A 21091-nucleotide genomic window follows, 5' to 3' on the forward strand; every position below is an offset into this window, starting at 1 on the left:
AGTTCACACGAAGCCATGGTGTCGGGTATGCGGTGATTTGCATTGAAGATCTGCCGAACTAGTCATCTAAAGAATGTAATTCAGCGCATGCGTTGGCGAAACTGCGGTGAATCCGTGCACCCATGGTGGATTATCTACATACATACATACATGTATCAGGACCGGAAAAATCCGGGCTATTTTATCTAAAAACCAAGCCAAATCCGAACATTTGATTGAAAATTTATGACCAAAAATCCGGGACAATATCCGGGAAAATTTGATTGATTGAAAATCAATTTAAAAAAACTTCCAAATAGTTTTGTCATCAATACTCATTAGCAGATTTTATATCGTATTTTTGGCTTAAAAAAACCTTCATAATTATTTTTACTAAACTTTTGAAAATACTTCGTTTAAGGTGCATTTAAAAAAATTTCAAAAAATTTTGTTATTTTTTGTTTGATTTGGCAAAAAAGAGATTAAAAGCGGATAAAATACGAGCTTTTTTTCAATGAAATTCGGGCAACCATGCCGGGCCGGACTTTTCCTAAATTATGTATTATATATCCATGCGAACCCGGATTAATCAGGGCAATCTGGCAACCTTATGTATTGGGTTATTAATAAATTAAGATTTTATTGAAAAAAAAAAAAAACATCTTTTTAAATGTTCGAAAACTAATCATTTAAGTCGTCATATTTTGAATTGATCTGCAATCAATTTAACCGAATTTCATAGTCCTCCTTTTGAAATTTTTAGATTTATTTCAATAATTATGTTTTTAAATTCTGAATTTTTGTGTTCTTAAATCATAATATTCTTGAAAGCCTATGGTTATACATTTTTAATAAGATATAAGGACCCTATATTTAAATTTACGGGGACAAAGTAATCAGTGCTTGAAATTTCAAACTATGAAAATTTATAAATGTTTCACTTATTATTAAAATTTCAAATCTTGTTTTTAGAAACGATTATGATTTTTATTGAATCTTTGGAAAGTTTGAAAAATGATTTAAGGTGGCATTGATAATAATAAATTTTAATCTACAATGTTAACTCAAAGAGTATTTGCTTCATTCTTTAAATATTCATAAATACTCTTCATTTTTATTTTAATGAACCATTACTTTGTCTGTTTAAACTTTCAAAGATAAATTTAATGTTGTTTTAATATCTAGAATCAGAGTCGTAGGAAGAACCGATTTATGGGGGGAGGTGGGGAATTTTAGTGATTGATTTTCATCTATAATTTTTATTGCTTATACAATGCATGAATGACAAAAAATTTTAAATTTTATTTTTGTTTCTATATGATTATTCATTTTTGAGAACTTTTACATGAAACTATTAGATAACCCGCCTCTATAAGAGGTATATTAAAAGAGTTATAAATCCGCATCGAATTGTTGGTTTTACAATTTTTTTCTTCGCTCAATGATTAAAAATATGTGAATCTATTGAAATCCATATTACTGAAAACTATAAGACTAGCAGATGTCAAAAGTCAGTGCTAAGAGAAGCTTAAAAACATGAGAAAACTGGAAATGGACCTTTGTAACAAAAATGATTAACTTGGTAGCAGATATCCTTGGTCAACGATCTTAAAAATGATAGGCAGTTAGTTAAAAGAGTTACCATCATTCTGGCTTGATTATTTGTGAAAAAAAAATCCTAAGTTAGGGTGGAGCGATGAAACATAAACCCTGTCTAAAGGTGGGGTTGGGATAGAGTGACACAATTCGAAAAATACGCACAATATTAACTTTTCATATAAGTTAAAACATGTCAGTTATTTTTGGCTAATTTTAACATAAACTACAAAAAATATAGCAATGTAAAAGTGATAATATGTTTAAAAATTCAGGAAAACTTAGTTGAAGTGTGTAAAAACTACAATTGAAAAAGTACTGAAAGCCACGTTCCTTAACCTTTGTGCTTATGCAATTTTCGAAATATTTTTCAAAAGATTTTTGTTATCAAGTTGTTTGTAATCATAAAACTAAGCTTCAGAGAATTTTCAGCGAAAAAAAAATTGGCCTCTAGAAGGATATATCGTAACTTAAGAAAACACGTCCTTAAATCTTTAAACTGGTGAGTTAAACTTGAATATTTAAACTTTAAGTAACATAATATGGAATCCACTTACATTTTTTAATTTGTTCAGAAGTCTGATAGATTAAATTTGAGTTTTAAATAAGGGTTTCGAGGAAAACCTTCAATGTCTTTGAAATGAACTTAATCTTCCAAACTCTTGAACAAATTCTAAGATTTTAACAATATTGATGGAAATAAATCAAACTTTCAAAAATAAAAGTATGAGATTGAAATTTCTCGGTTCAAATCTGGTTCTGGCGCACTTGATCCAAATTTTTGATTTTAGTTTGAAATTTTAAATAGTGTTAAAAATACACTGAAAAATATAGAATTTTGTGCAAATGTTTAAGGTGAATCATCAAATATTTTTCATTAAAAAGCAATTCTATAATAATCAACCTATGGAAGACAATTTTTTAGATAAAAATTAGATATTTTGTTCATTTAACGAAACTTGAAAGAACAAAAAAACATACTCAAATTCTACTTTATATTTTTGATTTTCAGCTGATTTTTTGTGTACAAACGAACTTTGTTTAAAAATTTGAAACATTGAAATTCAATAATTATACAAAAACATAAGTTTGTGACCTCTTGAATTATTCTACGAAATTATCAATTCAATATTTTTTCTTGATTGTAAAACTCATTTAGGAGCTAAATCATATTCTAAATGTTGAACCGGTATTCTCAATCTGAATTTCGAACCTAAATTCAATGAGAGAATTTTAAATCTGTTTCCAAATTTCAATACGATTACTGAAAGGTTCCAAAGTTTGATATCCGAATCTTAATTCCAGATCAGAATTTCAAAAACCAAGTTTCAGTGCCCTCATTCATGAATCTTTTATTTGAATTCTGTAGTTGTGGGTTTTAATCTGAATTCATTATTAAGCTGTTTTATTTTTTATCTGAATAATAAATCTGATTTAAAGAATAAATTTCTTATCATGAATCTAATTCTGAGTTTTTAATTTTAGATCGCCACTTGAAGCTTTTTTATTTTACTATTTTTCATAAGAATTAAGTTTAAGGGCTTTGAAACTAAATATTAAAAAATTATTTTTCTTATGTTCGTAAAATTAATATTTTGCTGAAAAACTTAAGACTAAAAAAAATAAATCTTATAAATAAATAAAGCTCATGACAGTGCGAACGGGGAAGGTTTAGCGGTTCAACCCCCCTCCCCTCATGGATAAGATTGCGAGATTTTTTTCAGCACTATCCGGGCCGGATAAACCAAGCAATTTTTTATAAAAACCTGGCAAAATCCGGGCAATTTATTTCAAAAGTGACGATTATAAATCCGGGCAATATCCGGGCAAATTTTCTCAAAACCCAGAAATTTCTCAATATAAATTAATAAAAAAAATTTCATCAAAGCTCATTTTTTTGGCTTCCTTTCATGAATATTTTTATAAAACTTGCTCAAAAAATTTTGTTGTTTTTTTAGTTTGATTTGACAAATAAAGTTAATATTTAAATCCGGGCACTTTTGAATGAAATCCCCGGCCCGGTTGCCTTGCCAGACTGTTTCCACATTTTGTATTAAATATCCGGGCAAACCCGGATAAAACCGGGCAATCTGGCAACCTTACTCATGGAGAGTTTTTTTGGAGAGAATTTTCAAGAGATGATTTTCAGTTCAAGAAATTATTTAACCATAGTATCGAGAAATCATTTGATCAAAAAACCTTTATATAATAAGTGTTAACAAACATGTCAGAAAATTAGCACGCCTCCGCCGGAATTTAGACCTACATTACTTAATGTCTAAGACTTTTGATTGTGAATTTCAAATTGCCATCCCACAAGCTTTTTGTATTGAAACTCAAATCTTGACACACTAAAATCCTACCTCGAGCGTTTAGAATGAGTTATCAGAATTTCAAGTTCAGAATTTGGCACCAACCACTTAACTTCAAAATCCATTCATCAAATACTAAATTAATACATCAAGAAGTTGGTAGCCATGTGACTGGTGTTTACTACTCATGCATTTTAACAGAATTAACAAAACCTTATATTCATTTTGCTTCAATTTGAATTTGAGTTTTTTGTTCTTTCAAATGCTTGTTTGTACATTCGAAAGGGTTTTCATGAATAAAATAAGGCCACAAAATTCACATTTTTCGAAGAGCATAAACAATTTTAGAGCAAATTTTGATTCATTTGGGTTCCCTGAGACTAAATATGCTAGATTTTTTAAAACAACACTTATAAAAAACCAAATATCTCGGAAATGCATAAAATTTTTAAGTTATGCTTTCACAAAAAGTTTTTTTGAGATTAAATGAATTTAGCTCATGGTATTCATATCACAATCTTTTATTGCATGTGTTGGATATCAAGGAAAGAATGCAGAAAAATTGCATAAATAGTTTTTTTTTGTGAAAAAAATTACATTTTGGAAAATTGCTGTTTTTGCTTCGAATTTGGGGTTGAAACAATTATTTTAATCTCAATAAATCACAAATAACTTTTGCACCTGATGAACAGTGTTTGAGAAAAATTTGCAAAATCGTATCGAAATAAATCAACAATTTTGAAGAATATTTTGTATCTTTGTTGGGCCATAACTCTCATAAGACTCAAAATATTAGCTTAGCTTAGCTTAGCTTAGCTTGATTAATTTCTCACATCCACCATTAATCATTGAGCCCGGAATGCTATATATTTTATAAAATCAAACATGCTGGATCGACTATAAGAATTCATTGAAGTTAAGGGAGAAAATAAGTCATATAGATTAAATCTGTTTCAGAATCGAACATTTCGAACTCTATGATCGCAGGCGTGGCTCAGTAGAACGAGTTCCAAATTGCCAAAAGGTCAAAAGAATGGTGTCTGGGATTGACAGCACATTCACAATGCCCAAAACTGATGCTCTATCTTTCAACATCAATTACGGCGCCAGCCATGTCCTAGTAGTCAATAGATAGAATTGAAAAGAGAGAAAGGAATGACAGAAAAAATCATGCTTTAGGACCGAGGTCACCTCTGCATCCTAGCAAAACAATTTCTTTTTTGAATATGGGTTAAAGGATATGATCATGAAGACACTTTTGACTGTGTTGTGATCTTATGTTATAGTTCTCTTGTACTGTTAGTCTCTAAATCAATTAAAATGAACCTGAACTATGTTATTGAAGTGAAAACTATCCTACTTTTAACCATATAAAATCTCTAAAGAGGCACTTTTTCCTAAAAGCATTGATCTTCAAGATAGAAAACTGAATTTTGTTTGTTAATTTGTAAGCTCTATTTAAAATTAAAATGCAAATCAATTTAATAATTTTGAATTTTTTTCTGTATTTGGAAACTACAATGACATCGCTAAACTAAGACTAAAAATAATTAGAAGTGAAATAATTTCATCTATTTTTGTTTTGCCCATTCTTAAGTCTAAAGAATCTTTATCTCATTTTAAAAAATTTCTTTATCAAAAATTTCAATTGTTTAAATAAAAACTTAAAAAAGGAGTGTGAAAAAACCCAGAAAAATGACAAATCGGGTGAAAGATACGGTTTTGATCATGCTATAAAGGTTATAAAAGTAGATAATAAAAAACATGGACTTAGATGTCTTATAATTTGGCATCCCTGAATCCTAATACGACCGATATTACGTTTATAAACATAACCATGAAATCATGTGGAGGAATCTTTAACTAAATATACATATGCCCAATCGATAGTGAACCAGCCAGTAAAATAAAGTTAACTAGAAATCTCTTTTAGGTGCTATACTTTACACAATAAAAAAAACTGTCTTAAATATCTCGACGAACTTATTGATGTTTTTCGACGAAAGTGTTGATGAGCTTTCGCAAATTACACATACGCCAGCACCCCTTGTTTTTCAAAATTGAAATTGGCTTTGATTCTCAAAAGCTCGCCTCTTCGGGTTAACAGTCTGAACTGTAGCTGTAGCTTCTGATTAATGTTTTGTATAATAAAGTTGTACTTAGCTGCCTGATTTACTCCGCTCATCCTTGTATCAAACAAGGCTTCGTTGCAGTTGATGGTTGGTTGAAGGGCGTCCCAAGATTAACTTTTTTGAAAAAGGTTCACAATTCTTCACTTTTTTAACCAATAAACAAAATTCAGCTCCAAAAAATAAAACTTCTGTCACCTTCGGGCACAGCTTACCAAGTCCTCTCATAAGAATCAAAATATTGGCTTTAAACTAATTCAGTTGTGTTATTCGAAATAGCAAGTTATTATTTCATAGACCCAATAACTGCTGATATCATTTGAAAAAAAGTCTTACATTTAAGGTGTTCATAACTTTTGTAAATAGGTGAAAATAATTTGAAATTTTTTACACTTTCTTGACAAAACTGTCAAACATTTCAAAAACTTTGAAAATAAAAATTTCAAACAAATTATCAATTGCCACAAGGAACGCATGAAATTGCTGTTAAATACGGAAATTTTAACGAATTTAAAAAAAAAGTGTTAAACAAAGTTAGAAATATTATAGATATTTTTAAAGCATAAGTCAAATCGTTTTTCAGTCTTCAACAAATTTGTTTTGTAAGTACAAAAAATCGATGATGGCTCCGTCAAACTTAAAGGTCTGAACCGATTCAAATAAAGAAATTACAAAAAAAAAAACAAATTTGTTCATAGATTAAATTCTTTTTATTAAAACATTCTCAAGAAATGACAGGAATACTTGAGTGATATCTTTTCAAATATCTAAAAAGTGGATTAATTAACTTTTTCGAGAATTAATGTAAAAATAAGAATATCTAGGCAAAATATTTTTGTTTGAATTATTCATGTAGGTTTTGATGATTCATTATTTAGAAATGGCTGATTGCTCTCATTCCTGATTCATTTTTAAACTTATATACGTCATATCACCAAAACTAGAGGTGATTAGCAAAATCTGAGGAAAGATTCAAGTTCAGGGCGCCAAAATCTTCCAAAAATACCATTAAACCATAGGCAAAAATTGATTTTTTGATAAGGTTGCCAGAATTTTATCGGCATGTATCCGGGCCGGTCATATCCGGGTTATTTTATCTTAAAACCTAGCAAAATTCGGGTATTTGATTACAAAATTGTGACCAAAAATCCGGGCAATATCCGGGCAAATTTGGTTTTGAAACCAGTCAATGCTCAACCAAAATAAAAAAAAAACCACCAAAAATCTTTTTAAATCAAACTCGTTAGCAGATTTTACATAGTTTTTTTTGCTTGAAAAAAGATTGATTGATTGATGATCTTTTTTTTTTATAAAATTTACATAAAAAAAATTGGTTTTGTTTGTTATTTTTTGTTTGATTAGGCTAAAAAAGAGATTAAAAGCGGACAAAATCTGGACTTTTCTTTTAATGAAATCCGGGCAACCGTGCCAGGCCGAGCTTTTCCCAAATTTTGTATTATTTATCCAGGCAAACTCAAATTAAAATGTTTTGAATTAATCTTTATACAATTTAATTGAATTTTATATTCCTACTTTTGAAATTTTTGAACTTTTTTTCAATAAGTTTGTTTTTCAATTCTAAATTTTTGTTTTCTTTAAACATTTTCTTCTTTAAAGTCTATGAATCCAAATTTTTAATAAGATAAAGAACGTTTGAACCTTTTGTTAATTCAAGGTCTCTTTATTTAAATTTACGGGGACAAAATAATCAGAGCTTAAAATTTCAAACTTTGAAACCTGGGCTTGAAAATTTATAAACGTTTCACTTATTATTTAAATTTTGAATCTTGTCAATCATTTCCTGATTTATTGTGGATTTTTTGATTCGTTATTATTTTTTGATGTTCTTTTTGATGATTCAATGCCGAAGAATTAAAAATGACAATTTTGGTTGCCAATTTTAATCTTTGTAGGGAGCAGGATACTGGAGCAATACTGATAAAAAACTGTTTTCGAGAATTATCAAATCATAATTTTGGAATCTGAATTTGTGTATGGGATTTTGGTTCACTTGTTGAACCAAGATTCAAAATATGGAATATTTTTTAAATATGGAATATATGGAAAGTATTAATTGAATACTCAATTGCCAGTTCCAAAATATCCAGTAATTATATTTATTTTTCCCATTCAATTCTATTCAAAGTTATCCATTTTTCGTTTACACATCGCAATATAATTATTGTCATCCAATATCATTCCATTTATAAATAATGTTCAATTTGAATTTTTTTTATATTTTGAAATTTCAAATATCAACTTTAAGTCTTTCAATCAAGTTTCAAATTATCAATTCTCAATAATCAACTTCAAATTTGAAATGAAGACTTCTGAGGTTTTGCCAATGTTTTGATGTCGATTTAATCAAACTAACCTAAGTAAGTTCTCGTATCACGAAGGCGTAAAATATTTATGCCATGTTAAACGAGTTTCTTGAATTCGGCATCATTACATCGCAAAGTCGAGACCAAGAACCATCCAAATCTAGGCCACCGAATCCTGGAGACAAACACCTTCAGACAGACACCAGATCACGATCTCAATGGGCAACCGTTCGGATTCCCACGAATCCTCATTGTCTTGTTTGTCTTGAAGGAAACTTCCCTCAGCCAGCAATGATGTCAGCATTTCCCCCGACATCCCCATTCAAGGGTTCAAAATTTCGCCATTCCTGTGAGTTAATGAGAAACGATTATTACCTCATCGTTGTCAGCATTTACCTCCTCCCCCCCGTGTTTTTCCTCTTGTTCCAAAAATTTAGCGATTGGGGACCCGGGAGCAAATATGACTAGAAGGTGTGAAGAACGGGGGCAAAGCATGAAGTGTGTTTGAATATTTTCACCTCTTGCCCGAAATGAGCGACAAAAATGCTTTCAATGTTTTCCCTCTCATTTATTTGCAGTCGTTTGGCACCACCGTCGTTTCCAGCTTTCCAGCGTTCGTCTTCTGTTTTGGCGCGAATTATTTGAATTCACCTTCGTGCTCTGGATGGTTTCGAGGGGGTAGGAAAGTTGGCACGTGATAACGCGGCGCTGGGTGGCAATTTTCATCTCCGGGAAGATAAATTTTCATTTCATTCCCGCGCGTGGACAAATTCCTGGAAATGTTCTCTCAGTGACTGTAGGAGTGAAACGTACTCAGTGCTTTAAATTAAAATAAGGAAATCCGTTTTTAGTTCTAAATTTTTTTTCAAGAGGATGTAAGACACAACCACAAGGTTTTCGAAGGATTATGATATTTTTATTTTTATTTTTTTCTATGATCGTATAGATTTTTATATAATTTAAGATATTTTGACACTGAACTATAACTCATTTTGAAGGAAAAATTGAATGTAAAAATAACTCATCTCGATATTATTTAGTTTTTCTCTACTGATCAGGATATATGTAGTTTGATTTAGAAATGCTTCGTTGATTGCAATTGTTTATCTTGTATAATTTGTCAATGTTTAAGAGAGCAAATATGGAAATTTTTTGTTTCACTTTTTCATGATAATCCCGCAAAAAAAATAAAAATTTTCAATAGTTCATCTTGCCCCATCCTACCATAAGCTCCCCCAAATTTTAGTAAGGGATAGGAATGCAATGGTTGTGGATTTTTTGCTCAGGTACTTTATCGTCCGTTTTTTACATCCCAATCGTCCTTCCCACCTTAAATCTACTCTCTAAAGGTACTCACAATCGTCGTGCAGGATGCTGATGCGTTTATCGCTGGTGACTCGGTTCATTCCCGCCGCCAGGATGTCGTTAGGCCCCTTCCGCCACAGGACCGTGTCGTTGTTGTACGGGGTCATTACGACGCAGGTTAGCAGCGCGTCTTCGCCCTCGTGAATGACCGAGGGTCCACCGGTACCTGTTGAGGAAAAAATGGAAAGAATGGGAGAGAACGCGGTGATAACAATGATAAACATTTATTTCAAACCATTAGGCAGGATTTAACGGACTCTGGGGGAAACAGCGGGTGGTTGTTACATGGGGAATTATCGTTATGAAATGTATTAGAGAAAAAAGTGACAGTTCAAATTATCATATTTGAAGTTTTTAACCTTTTCATAAATTATTATATCTCAATACTCTAGTGCAGGGATCAGCAAAGTTATATAAGCTTTGAAGATCGTTTCCCAGTGGTATCTTAATTAAATTTAGGAAATACAAGAAATCAATGATAAAAATAAGATTTAGAAAGTGATTTTTTTACAAAATATGTTCAAAAACATGTATAATCATGATTTTTTCTAAACCTGTAATTTTTTTTTAACAAAACCATGATTTTTCTGTGATTTCAACAACCTTCTCAACATCTCAATGCAGATAACTTGTACAAAATTTCAAACTCAATAAGTAACAATTTTTTTAAATAGAAAAATATGGATAAGCATTCGATACAACGAAAAACCCTTCCAAAGACGATAAAGTAACTTATTGTTATTAAATCAGCCTCTCATTTTATTAATGGTGGTTTTTCTAAAGGAAAATAGCGAGAAAGTTTACCTGGGACTGAATCCCGATTGAGAACTGAAACTTTCAAGAGATTTGCTTCTTTTGTAATTTCGGCAAATTTTCCTCAACGTTTTATCTCAAACGGAGATTTTTTAAGTGAAAAAAACAGGGTTTTCGTCGAAAAAAAATAAGGTGTCCAAAAAAAATTTAAATTATGAAAAATTTAAATATATGTTAAAAAAATGTCAGGGGTCGGCCAAAGGGGTCGTCCATATTAACAATTCACTGTTAATGCGATATTGTAGTTATTATACAACGGATTCAGATGAAAATTGGCACACGAGAGTTTTGAGGGACGGGTAATCGATTTCAGGTATTAAATTCAGTGTAAGGGGTCGGCAAAGGGGTCGTCCTTATTAACCTTTCCATATTTTTGCAATATCGTCGTTATTATACATAGGATTGGGATGAAAATTTGCACACGGTAGTTTTCAGGGACGGGCAATCGATTTCAGATGTCAAATGTTTTGCCAGGGGTCGACGCAAGGGGTCGTCCACATTAATTAAATTTCCACTGTTTTTGGCAATATTGACGTTATTACGCAATGGATTGCTTAGGAAATTTGCACACGGGAGTTTTGAGGGAAGGGTAATCGATTTCAGATATCAAAAATCGTAGAAGAGGTCAATAATTGCGTTGTTATGCAACGATCGAGTCGAAATTTATACACGGGGGTTTTCGCCACGGTCAATTGATTCATGATTTCAAATTAAGTAGCAGACGTCAGAAAAGTTATCGTCTAATATTTTTGCGATTATTACTTAACAATGTATTCGAAAGTGCATCTGGAAAATGCTTGGCAATTGACTTTCATACAAACTGTCCATAACATATTCCAAGTTTAAAGCGAAACGTAGTTCGTATGGGATCAGCTAGTCTATATATATAAAAAGGAATTTCTGTATGTTTGTTTGTTTGTTTGTTTGTTTGTTTGTTTGTCCTCTATAGACTCAGCCGTCTTAAGAGCTAGAGGTCTGAAATTTGGCATGGATGCTCATTAGGACCAGGAAGGATGAAAAATGTTTTTAGATTTTCGGATGACCCCTTCTGAAGGGGGTCGTCCATAGAAGACAAATATTGTTTTCGCGATATTGACGTTATTTTTTGTCGGATCATGTTGAAAATTTGCACATGAGTGTTTTGAAAGACGAGAAATCGATTTCAGATGTCAAATCATGTGTAAGGGATCGTCCAAAGGGGTCGTCCATATTAACTGTTCGCTGTTTTTGCGATATTGACGTTATCATACATCGTATTCAGATGAAAATGTGTACACGATAGTTTTGAGTGACGTGCAATCGATTTGAGGTATCAAATTCAGTGTAAGGGGCCGGCGAAAGGGGTCGTCCGTATTAAATTTTCAGTATTTTAGTGATATTGACGTTTTCATACATCGGATTGGGATGAAAATTTGCACGTAGGAGTTATTAGGGACAAACAACTGATTTCACTTATCCAAACTAAAATCAGGGGTCGGCCAAAGGGGTCGTCCATATTAAATATTCACTGTTGATGCGATATTGTCGTTATTATACATCGGATTCAGATGAAAATTGGTACACGAGAGTTTTGAGAGACGAGCAATGGATTTCAGGTATTAAATTCAGTGTACGGGGCCGGCAAAGGGGGTCGTCCATATTAACCCTTTAATATTTTTGCTATATCGTTGATATTATTCATCGGATTGGGATGAAAATTTGCACACGGTAGTTTTCAGGGACAGGCAATCGAATTCAAATGTCAAATATTTTGCCAGGGGTCGACGAAAGGGGTCGTCCATATAGATTAATTGTTCACTGTTTTTAGCAGTATTGACGTTATTATGCAACGGTTTGCTTTGAAAATTGGCACACGGGAGTTTTGAGGGAAGGGCAATCGATTTCAGAAATCAAATATTATATAAGAAGCCACCGAAAGGGGTTTAACTTTTTGGCAATAATTGCGTTGTTATGCAACGATTGAGTCGAAATTTATACACGGGTTTTTCAGCACGGTCAATTGATTCCTGATTTCAAATTTAGTAGCAGATGACAGACAAAATGATCGTCCAATATTTTTGCAATTATTACTTAACAATGAATTCAAAAGTGCATCTGGAAAATGCTTGGCAATTGACTTTCATGCAAACTGTTCTTGACATATTCCAAGTTAAAAGCGAAACGGAGTTCGTATGGGATCAGCTAGTTTGTTATAAACAATACAAGGGCCTAAAAAATATTCATTTTTGATTAAAACAAAACGAATCAAATGATGTATCTTTTTGAAAGAACAAATTATTGCAAAAAAATAAAAATCAATCAAAAAATTGAATTATTAATTTTTTTTTATTAAAACTAATTTATAATACTAAGTTATTTACCTCGTAAATTACGGGAGCTATTGTCAATTTTGTGTTTAAGATTTCGTGTTTTCTTTATATTGGATTTTAACCCCCGTTTTTTTTGAAGGGAGGGACCTTTATGTTCTTTAAACTATCTGAACATGTAAATGTATGTATTTTACCATATTTGATGAGTTTCACTTGTCAATAGATTGAATTTTTACTGCTTTTTATCGTATTTTATGATTATTTTGTATGGGAGTCCTCCCTCCCTTGAGTGTGACGGACTCAAAACTCAACAAATACCATTCTTTACTCAAAAAAAAAAAAAAAATACTCCATGCCAAATTTCACATCAATCGATCTAGTAATTTTTGAGTTCTTGAAGAACAAATGTACAAATTCTCTCTATTTTCATGCAGATTTTGACGGTTTTTAGTAAATCTCATTTAACGATTAAACGTGTTAATCAAAATACATATCTCTAGTTTTTTAATATTGTGAAGATTGTAATATGAACTTTCAAACGCAATCAACGATTTAATTTTCGACTCGTTCCATTTGGAGTTATTGAATCTCTAAAAGGGTAACTTTTCAACACATATTGCCTCATAACTTCAGAACAAAAACCAATTTTATTCTTTTTAACAAATAGTCACCGTGATTATAATTTTATGCTAGTTTTAATGGCATTGCGGTGAACATAACGACGAAAATTCTTGATAGAAGAATAATAGACTGAAAATTAAATGACGGATAGATAAAGCAGATGCTTAGGGGAGATGAGGGCATAACGAGTACCCAGGGCATAATGAGCACTCCTTTTTTCTACATAAGTACGTATTTTCTTAAACAAATTTTCATAAGGACTTGTTTCGTACTATCCATAGTATTAGTTTTTCACCAAAAAAGAAATATCTTTTTCATATTTACAGAAATATTAAATAATAACCAGCTAGGTTCTCAAGAGACGAAAATATTATAATTTTGACCACTACCAAATAAGCTTTTATGACCTTTAAATCATCTTGATCTGAAATGTATGCACTGCAACATGATCTACACATTGTTTCTCAATTTTCAACATCATAAAATTTTTGATTTTTCACTTTAATCAATTTTGAAACGCTTTTTTACTTTAATTTGTTCATGGACTTTTTGGACTTATACCATTCAAACTGCAATATCTCAGAAACTACAGGACATTTTTTTATTGAAACTTTGCAGAGTGATAGTGGAAATGTTAAGTTAGCATGTCTGGAGTTTTTGAAAAGTTCTATCGGTGGGATCAAAAGTTACGCGAGGTACAATATTACAGACATTTACCTAAAAATGCGATTTCTATAGAATTTTGGAAGATTCATGAGAACAATATTGTTTCCATTAACAAATTAGTCAAAAAATGTCTGGCAAAAGCAACGAATAAAAGAAAAAATGAAATAAATGATCTATTTGTGTTTTGAAAACAGAATCTCGCGATGATGTTTTGATTATTTGGTTGAAATAGTTTTACTGGTTGTTAAACTTAAAATAGGATTTTCTTATGGAAACGTTTGTCCAAAATTCAATAAAAATGACATTTCCAGGTTCATGCCTGAAATATTGTACCTCACGTAACTTTTGATCCCATCGATAAAACTTTTCAAAAACTTCAGACATGCTAGCTTAATATTTTAACAATCACTCTACAAAATTTCAATAAAAAATGTACTGTAGTTTCTGAGATATTGCAGTTTGAATGGTAAAAGTCTAAAAAGCCGTAGATTTTCGTAAAATTGCTGTATCTCAGACCACACAAACTCCAGAAAGCTCAAATTTTGTCATATAATAGTGTAACAGTTGATCTTTATAACGCAGAATATTTGATCGAAAAATATTGTCAAAGTAAAAAGTTATGGATGTTCAAAGTCGAAGTGACAAAGTGCGTGCTTCCATTTTCTATACAACTTTGAACGGTACTGTACATCTTGAAGGAAATTTAAAATCCAATTGATGGTCAAATTTCCCTAGAATTTGATGATATTCTTTCTAAACAAAATATGTTCGAAAGTTCTTGTGAGACAAATTTTGATGAACTTAAAATAATTTTCAAAAAGTTTAAAAATATGAAAGCTCCGGGGGAAGATGGGATTTTCTATATTCTTATTAAAAAGTTGCCTGAAAGCACTTTAAATTTTTTAGTTAAAATCTTCAATAAATGTTTTCACTTGGCTTATTTTCCCAATCAATGGAAAAAAGCCAAAGTAATTTCAATTTTGAAACCTAGAAAAAATGCTTCTGAGCCTTCAAGTTATCGACCAATTAGTTTGCTTCCTTCTTTAAGTGAACTATTTGAGAGAGTTATTTTGAATAGAATGATGATTCACATCAATCAGAATTCTATTTTCTCTGATGAACAATTTGGTTTTCGCCATGAACATTCTACTACACATCATCTTTTGAGTGTAACTAATATGATTAACGCTAGCAAATCTGAAAGCTATTCAACTGGTGTTGCTCTTCTTGATATTGAAAAAGCTTTGGCTGTGTTTGGCACAAAGGTTTAGTAGCTAAATTAGCTCGATTTGATTTTCCTGTATATCTCAATAAAATTATTCACAATTATTTGACTAGCCGAACCTTACAAGTAAGCAAAATTTAAATTCCTTTTTTAATTACTTGAAAATGTGGAAAATTTCTCTTAACGCTTTCAAAACTCAACTTATTTTATTTCCCCATAAGCCAAGGGCAAATTTTTTAAAACCTTATGAAAATCATTCCATAACTTTTAATGGGGTTTCATTAGAATGGTCTGATCACGTGAAGTACTTGGGACTCACACTTGATCGGAATCTTATTTTTAAAAATCACATTGAAGATATTCAATCTAAATGTAATAAATACACTAAATCAAGTGTTCCGACCAGCGATAATGTATGCAGTTCCGATTTGGTCTAGCTGCTGCGCGACGAGCAAAAAAGCCATCCAGAGGATTCAGAACAAGGTTCTGAAAATGATTTTGCGGCTTCCACCTTGGCACAGCACCGAAGATCTGCATCGGATTGCAGGCATTGAATCGATCGAAGAGATGGCCAACAAAATAATCTCCAACTTCAGAGGCAAATCGATGCAGTCTTCCATCGTAGAGATTCGTTCTCTCTACAATTAGTTTAGTTTTAGGATAGTTTTAGTTTTTAGTTGTAAGTTTAAAATATTTTTGACATTACAGGATGTTCTCCTACAAAAAAAATACTTGATTGTGCTCAGTAAATTTAAGTCGAATAAATAAATTTTAGTGATTAGTTAACTATAGGGCTCTGGACAATTCATTATTGAACTGAACACCTAATTTAATGTAAAAATGTAATATAAATGTAATGATGAATTGGTACGAATAAAGACATACCTATTTAAAAAAAACTCGATATTTGGTGGGTACCACTTTCTCCTTCCAGTGGATAGACATGAAAGGGACTCCTTTACTTGGCATATCTTAAGAACTTATCTAGCAAATGGAACCAAATTTGGTATGAGAGAGCATATGATACGAAAAATTGTTATGTAATTATTTGAAACCCCTCCGTTATTCTATTTGGGATATATGAAGGGAGTAGAGAAGCTCCCATCCCAAACTACACATCACAGAATTAGAGCACGAGAAATGGTACTATAATTATTGGAGACATCACTCTTCATCTAATAAGTTTAAAGGAAGGGGAAGAGGGCCCTAATAACTACTGTTTTGTCGGCATAACTTGAGAATTATTTGGGTACGAGAAATGTTTCTAAGATTTTGAAAAACCCTTCCGCCTTGCGGGAAGAAGAGGGGAAGGGAGTAGGAGTTCCATATAATTTTGTTATACTGCTCTAGGACTTATAAACTAATGGAACCAAATTTGATATGAAAGTGTTTTTGGGTACAAAAAACGGATATGGTTATTAGAAACGCTTCCTCGGGATGGATAAAGTCGATTGGAAAGGGAAAGGGGGCGGTCTCTTATACAGCTTTTATTTTGCAGAAATCCAGTACTTATCAATCCAAAGGGACCATCTCTAAAAAGAGTGGTTGTTTGTGTACGAATGATTTGAGACCCTCCATTTTTTCAGGGCGGAGAAGGAAAGGAGATAAGTTTTTTCATATTTTGTTTGGCCTAACTCGAAAATTCATTAAACAAATGGAGTCCTATGAGGCATGTGACGTTATTTAGATACTAACAATGTTTTAACGAAAGTTCGTGAGCCACCCCACTTTGGAAGAGAGAGAGGGTGAACAATCCATACGAATAAAACATAGGGGAACTGGGTATAAAATGCGCAGTCGGGACAAGATGCACCACCATCAGTATTTCACTAAACAAACATAGTTTAACATTTCTGAAAATGCCAGTTTGTTCTATTTACACTTTTATGCGTTTCTAAACATTTTTGGACCTTCTATATTGCGTAAATTTGACGAAAAACGAAAACAAAATTTTTTAGAAGCTTTTCTTGCAATTTTTCAACTTTTCTCGTAAGGATTTACGGCATCTATCAGCAAAACATTTACTTGGCATCTATTCCAATGATGAACATTGGGTTTTGACAATCATCACACAACGAAAAATTCCCTTATTCAATTATTTTTCCTGTTATTTTAAACGGTTTTTAATAAACATGTCTAGGCAGGGCAAAACGCGCCATGTCCGTTTATCTTTAAGCATGTTTCATGTTTGTTTAAATTTATATGCAGTTTTCATCACAACAATTTGAAGGATATTTATATGTTGAATGGGAAAACATAACTTGAATATAAACGAATATATTTAAAATTCCAAAATTTAATAGAGATTTAATTAACTATTCACAAGAACGTCAGTATATCTGGCAGCACTGCGCGTAGCAATACATTTTTCCATCTGTGAAGTAGAAAAGAAGTGTTTTTACCTGGAAAACTCTTTTGGAGGCCCTTGAATTAATATACACTTATTTATCGTTAAAAGGCGCGTTTGGGTACACACATATGCGCACTTTGCCCCAAACGAAATGAAAATCATACTTTAGAAAGCCTTTCAAAATTTAACGATTAAGACGTTTATAATTGGTATAGGTGTTCCTGTTTGGATATTTCTGGTGAAGAACAGTCCGATTTTCAAAACTATTGTCGAATTTACTGGATTGCATTCTTCATTTACGAGTAATGAAAGATTCCTCTTAACGTGAGCGTCTTACCCCCAGTTCCCCTACATTTTGTCTTTATTAAAGATCTCATGAAACTTAAAAAACACAGTAAAAGTTACATATCTTGAAAAACAAACTCAAAGCTATAATACTACTGAGATGAAATCTAGAGTTTGTTTTGATTAGGTAGTATGAACCAATATAAAAAAAAACTGAGTTATTCGTTGCAAACAATTGATAACCATGTATTTTATCTTCGGTGAAAAATTGGTTTCATTTTATCACGAAACAACTTTTACACAATGGATTAAATTTAGGACGTATGATGACTTTCTCATTTTCGAGTGCAATTTGGTTTTTACGTCTTTTGCGTTTCCGTGTATTTACCGTGATCTCTTAGCCAAGTGATGAAAATTCATGTGAATATAAATGAAAACGGTGTCCAGGAGTCCTAATAAAATAAATGGCTTCAAATTTGTATTGGATGAGTACCATTAGCTTCAGATCCTTTTTTAAACTCCTCAAACGGCCAGTCCGGGTGGTTTCCAATGGCCAGTCTCACAATGCAATAATTGAAAATGCCTTCGATCAATGAGTTCTGCGTACTAACTGGATAGGATTATCCTTAAAACCTTTCTTCAATCATCTCCGAGAGAAAATGTGAAGATTTGGGCCAATTAAAATGCAAATGCAATCAACATTAGCAATTGATCAAAATGAGGTTTGCGCCAAAAAAAAAATGCAATATGTCGTAAGTACGAATCCATAGATAAGAACTGAATTTATGCAAATTTCAGGTACATCATCATGTTCTGCGTTTAGTTTTACATTAAATTTCGCATTTGCAGACGAATTGGACCAGCAAAAATAAAATAAGAATTTAAAAGGTGTTTCGAACTTTAACATCGATTCTCTCAAAACATGTCAGGTGGTTCATACGACCTAATCAAAATACAGTCTAGAAAATATCTTTAATTTAAAATTAAACCTACAAAAAATACCTACAAATTTCTTTCATTTTATGATGATGTAGCAAGGCACACCGGGTCAGCTAGTGTATTTATATAAAAATATTTTTTTGGCTGTCTGTTCCCTATAGACCTGGAAAATACTGAACCGATCAATTTGAAATTTGGTATGTAAGAGTTTTTGTTGTCGGAGATGGTTTCTAAAATACTTTCAAAGGCTGGGGCGCTCTCATACAAAATTAATTAAAATATGACACTATTCGAAAAAATTCCCGACAATCAAAGTGAAATTTGGTGTGTAGCCATTTTCCAGACCGAAAATAGTTTTTATAATACTTCTATAGTTTCTTTAATAGAAACTTGAGAAAGAGGGTTCCCATACAAATTTCATAAAAATATACAATTCGAATAATTTCACGAAATTACTTGTAGGCAGTGATGCCACATTTGAATCGGTATTTTCAAACTCAGAAAAAAAATTTCCGGTGTGGTAATCCGAAAAATCTGTATGAAAATCGGTATTTTGGGATTATTAAAAATTATTTTCCGGTAGTGATTCTGGAATCTTTTATTTAATTTTTTAATAAATACCCTATAGAATCATGTGTGCTTGCTTTTTTCTGTTTCATTTATGCTTTTTTGATTAGTTTTTAAGAGTGTTAGAAGGTTTTTTTTACTATATTTTCTTCTTTTCTATTTTTTTATAGAATTTTTTTGCAAACTTTGGATTTCGATAATTGAGGCCTTTGATGCTGAAAAACGGGTGTGTAAAAGCAAATCTCGAGAAAACACGTCTTTTGGTTGTTATGTTATGTTTTTTTCCATACGTTTTTCAAAAAATTTAAAAAAAAGTCTGAAGAAATCACCAAATATAATTTGAAACATAAAAAAACCGTTACGTATTATTAACTCAAAATCTATCATTTTTGCACTTACACCTATTTGTCATTGAGGCTCTAAATTGTGATAATTCACATATGTTTTGAAAAGTTTGTATTGGTTTCTCAAATACATAAAAAAAAACTCCTAAAATTCTTTTTAATATTCTCAACTCAATCAATCAGGTTCTGAAATTTATCGATTAAGACATGATTCCTAATACGTGTTATCCTTATAGAGTGTTCTTCACATTGTTTGGTGTTTTTAAAATTCTTAGAAACTCGTACATATTTAATATCATTTGGTTAACTTCTGCTGGCTATCTAGGCGCAATTATAAATATAATAGAGAAGAACAGTTTTCCAACATTCTCCATAAAAAAATATTTCTTGATTCCAACGGATAGTAAGTACTTTATTGGTAGACTTGTCTTTAAACAGACGACTATCTAAAAAAGAATGCTTCTTTGCTTTAAAATTTGAGAGTTATTCGATTGAAATATAAAAAAAAACACGTTCACTTATCATAAAAGCTTCAAGTTGATGATTTCTCAATATGCCTGAATGACTGGCCGAAGAAGCAAATGAGATATTTTGAAAAAAACGGCCTACTTGAATTTAAGGTGGAACGCGAAGACAAGTTAGCCTACTCAAAGTCTCTTTAGTAAAAAAAAAATTAATTCGGATGTTCTTTGCACGGTAAAATTTACAAAATGTGCTAGAGGTGTCAAAATGTGGCAAAGAAGTGTCGTTTAGCGACCCTTTCCCGTGATCTGATCTGGCCCAAATTTGGCATGAGATCTTGTACTAGGCCTAGGATCAATTTTATAGGTTTTGAATTTACCATACAAATTTGGGACAGCCTTATGCAAATACATCAATAGTAGGTCCAATCGCCCTCAGTATTATTAGTAGCTTGACATCTTCACGACATACTTTGGACAAGGATTTGCACATATTCCTCTGAAAACGACTTCCAAATTTTGTGAATCCTAAGGATAAGCTGCTTTAAATTGCAGGGTCGATTTTTCTCAAGCTTCATATGCATTTAAGCCAAAACGTATTCAATTGGATTTACATTAGGCGACTGAGACGGCCAATACAAAGTCACGACGTTTGTAGTGCGAACACACAAAAAAAATGCTTTAAAGCGCGAAGCGTACGCGGTTCTCATTTTGGAAAAATGCTGTAAACGTAATGAAAATACTGATAAACTGATTCGTTTTTACGAAGCACGAAGGACCATTGCTGTGCTCTGTTTGAGAAAAAA

At 31.8% G+C, this 21091-nt stretch overlaps 1 protein-coding gene across 3 annotated transcripts in view; it reads right to left on the bottom strand.

Moving 5' to 3' along the window:
- LOC129744484 (Ig-like and fibronectin type-III domain-containing protein 1) overlaps positions 1-21091 on the bottom strand; it is a 707683-nt gene that overhangs the window by 131926 nt on the left and 554666 nt on the right. For all 3 annotated transcript variants that reach the window (XM_055737013.1, XM_055737011.1, XM_055737012.1), the window contains exon 6: positions 9698-9871. In XM_055737013.1, coding sequence (XP_055592988.1) covers positions 9698-9871 — 174 coding nt within the window. The remainder of the gene's footprint in view (positions 1-9697; positions 9872-21091) is intronic.

The sequence above is a fragment of the Uranotaenia lowii genome, chromosome 2, assembly GCF_029784155.1.
Source record: "Uranotaenia lowii strain MFRU-FL chromosome 2, ASM2978415v1, whole genome shotgun sequence".
In the NCBI taxonomy this organism is placed as follows: Eukaryota; Metazoa; Arthropoda; class Insecta; order Diptera; family Culicidae; genus Uranotaenia; species Uranotaenia lowii.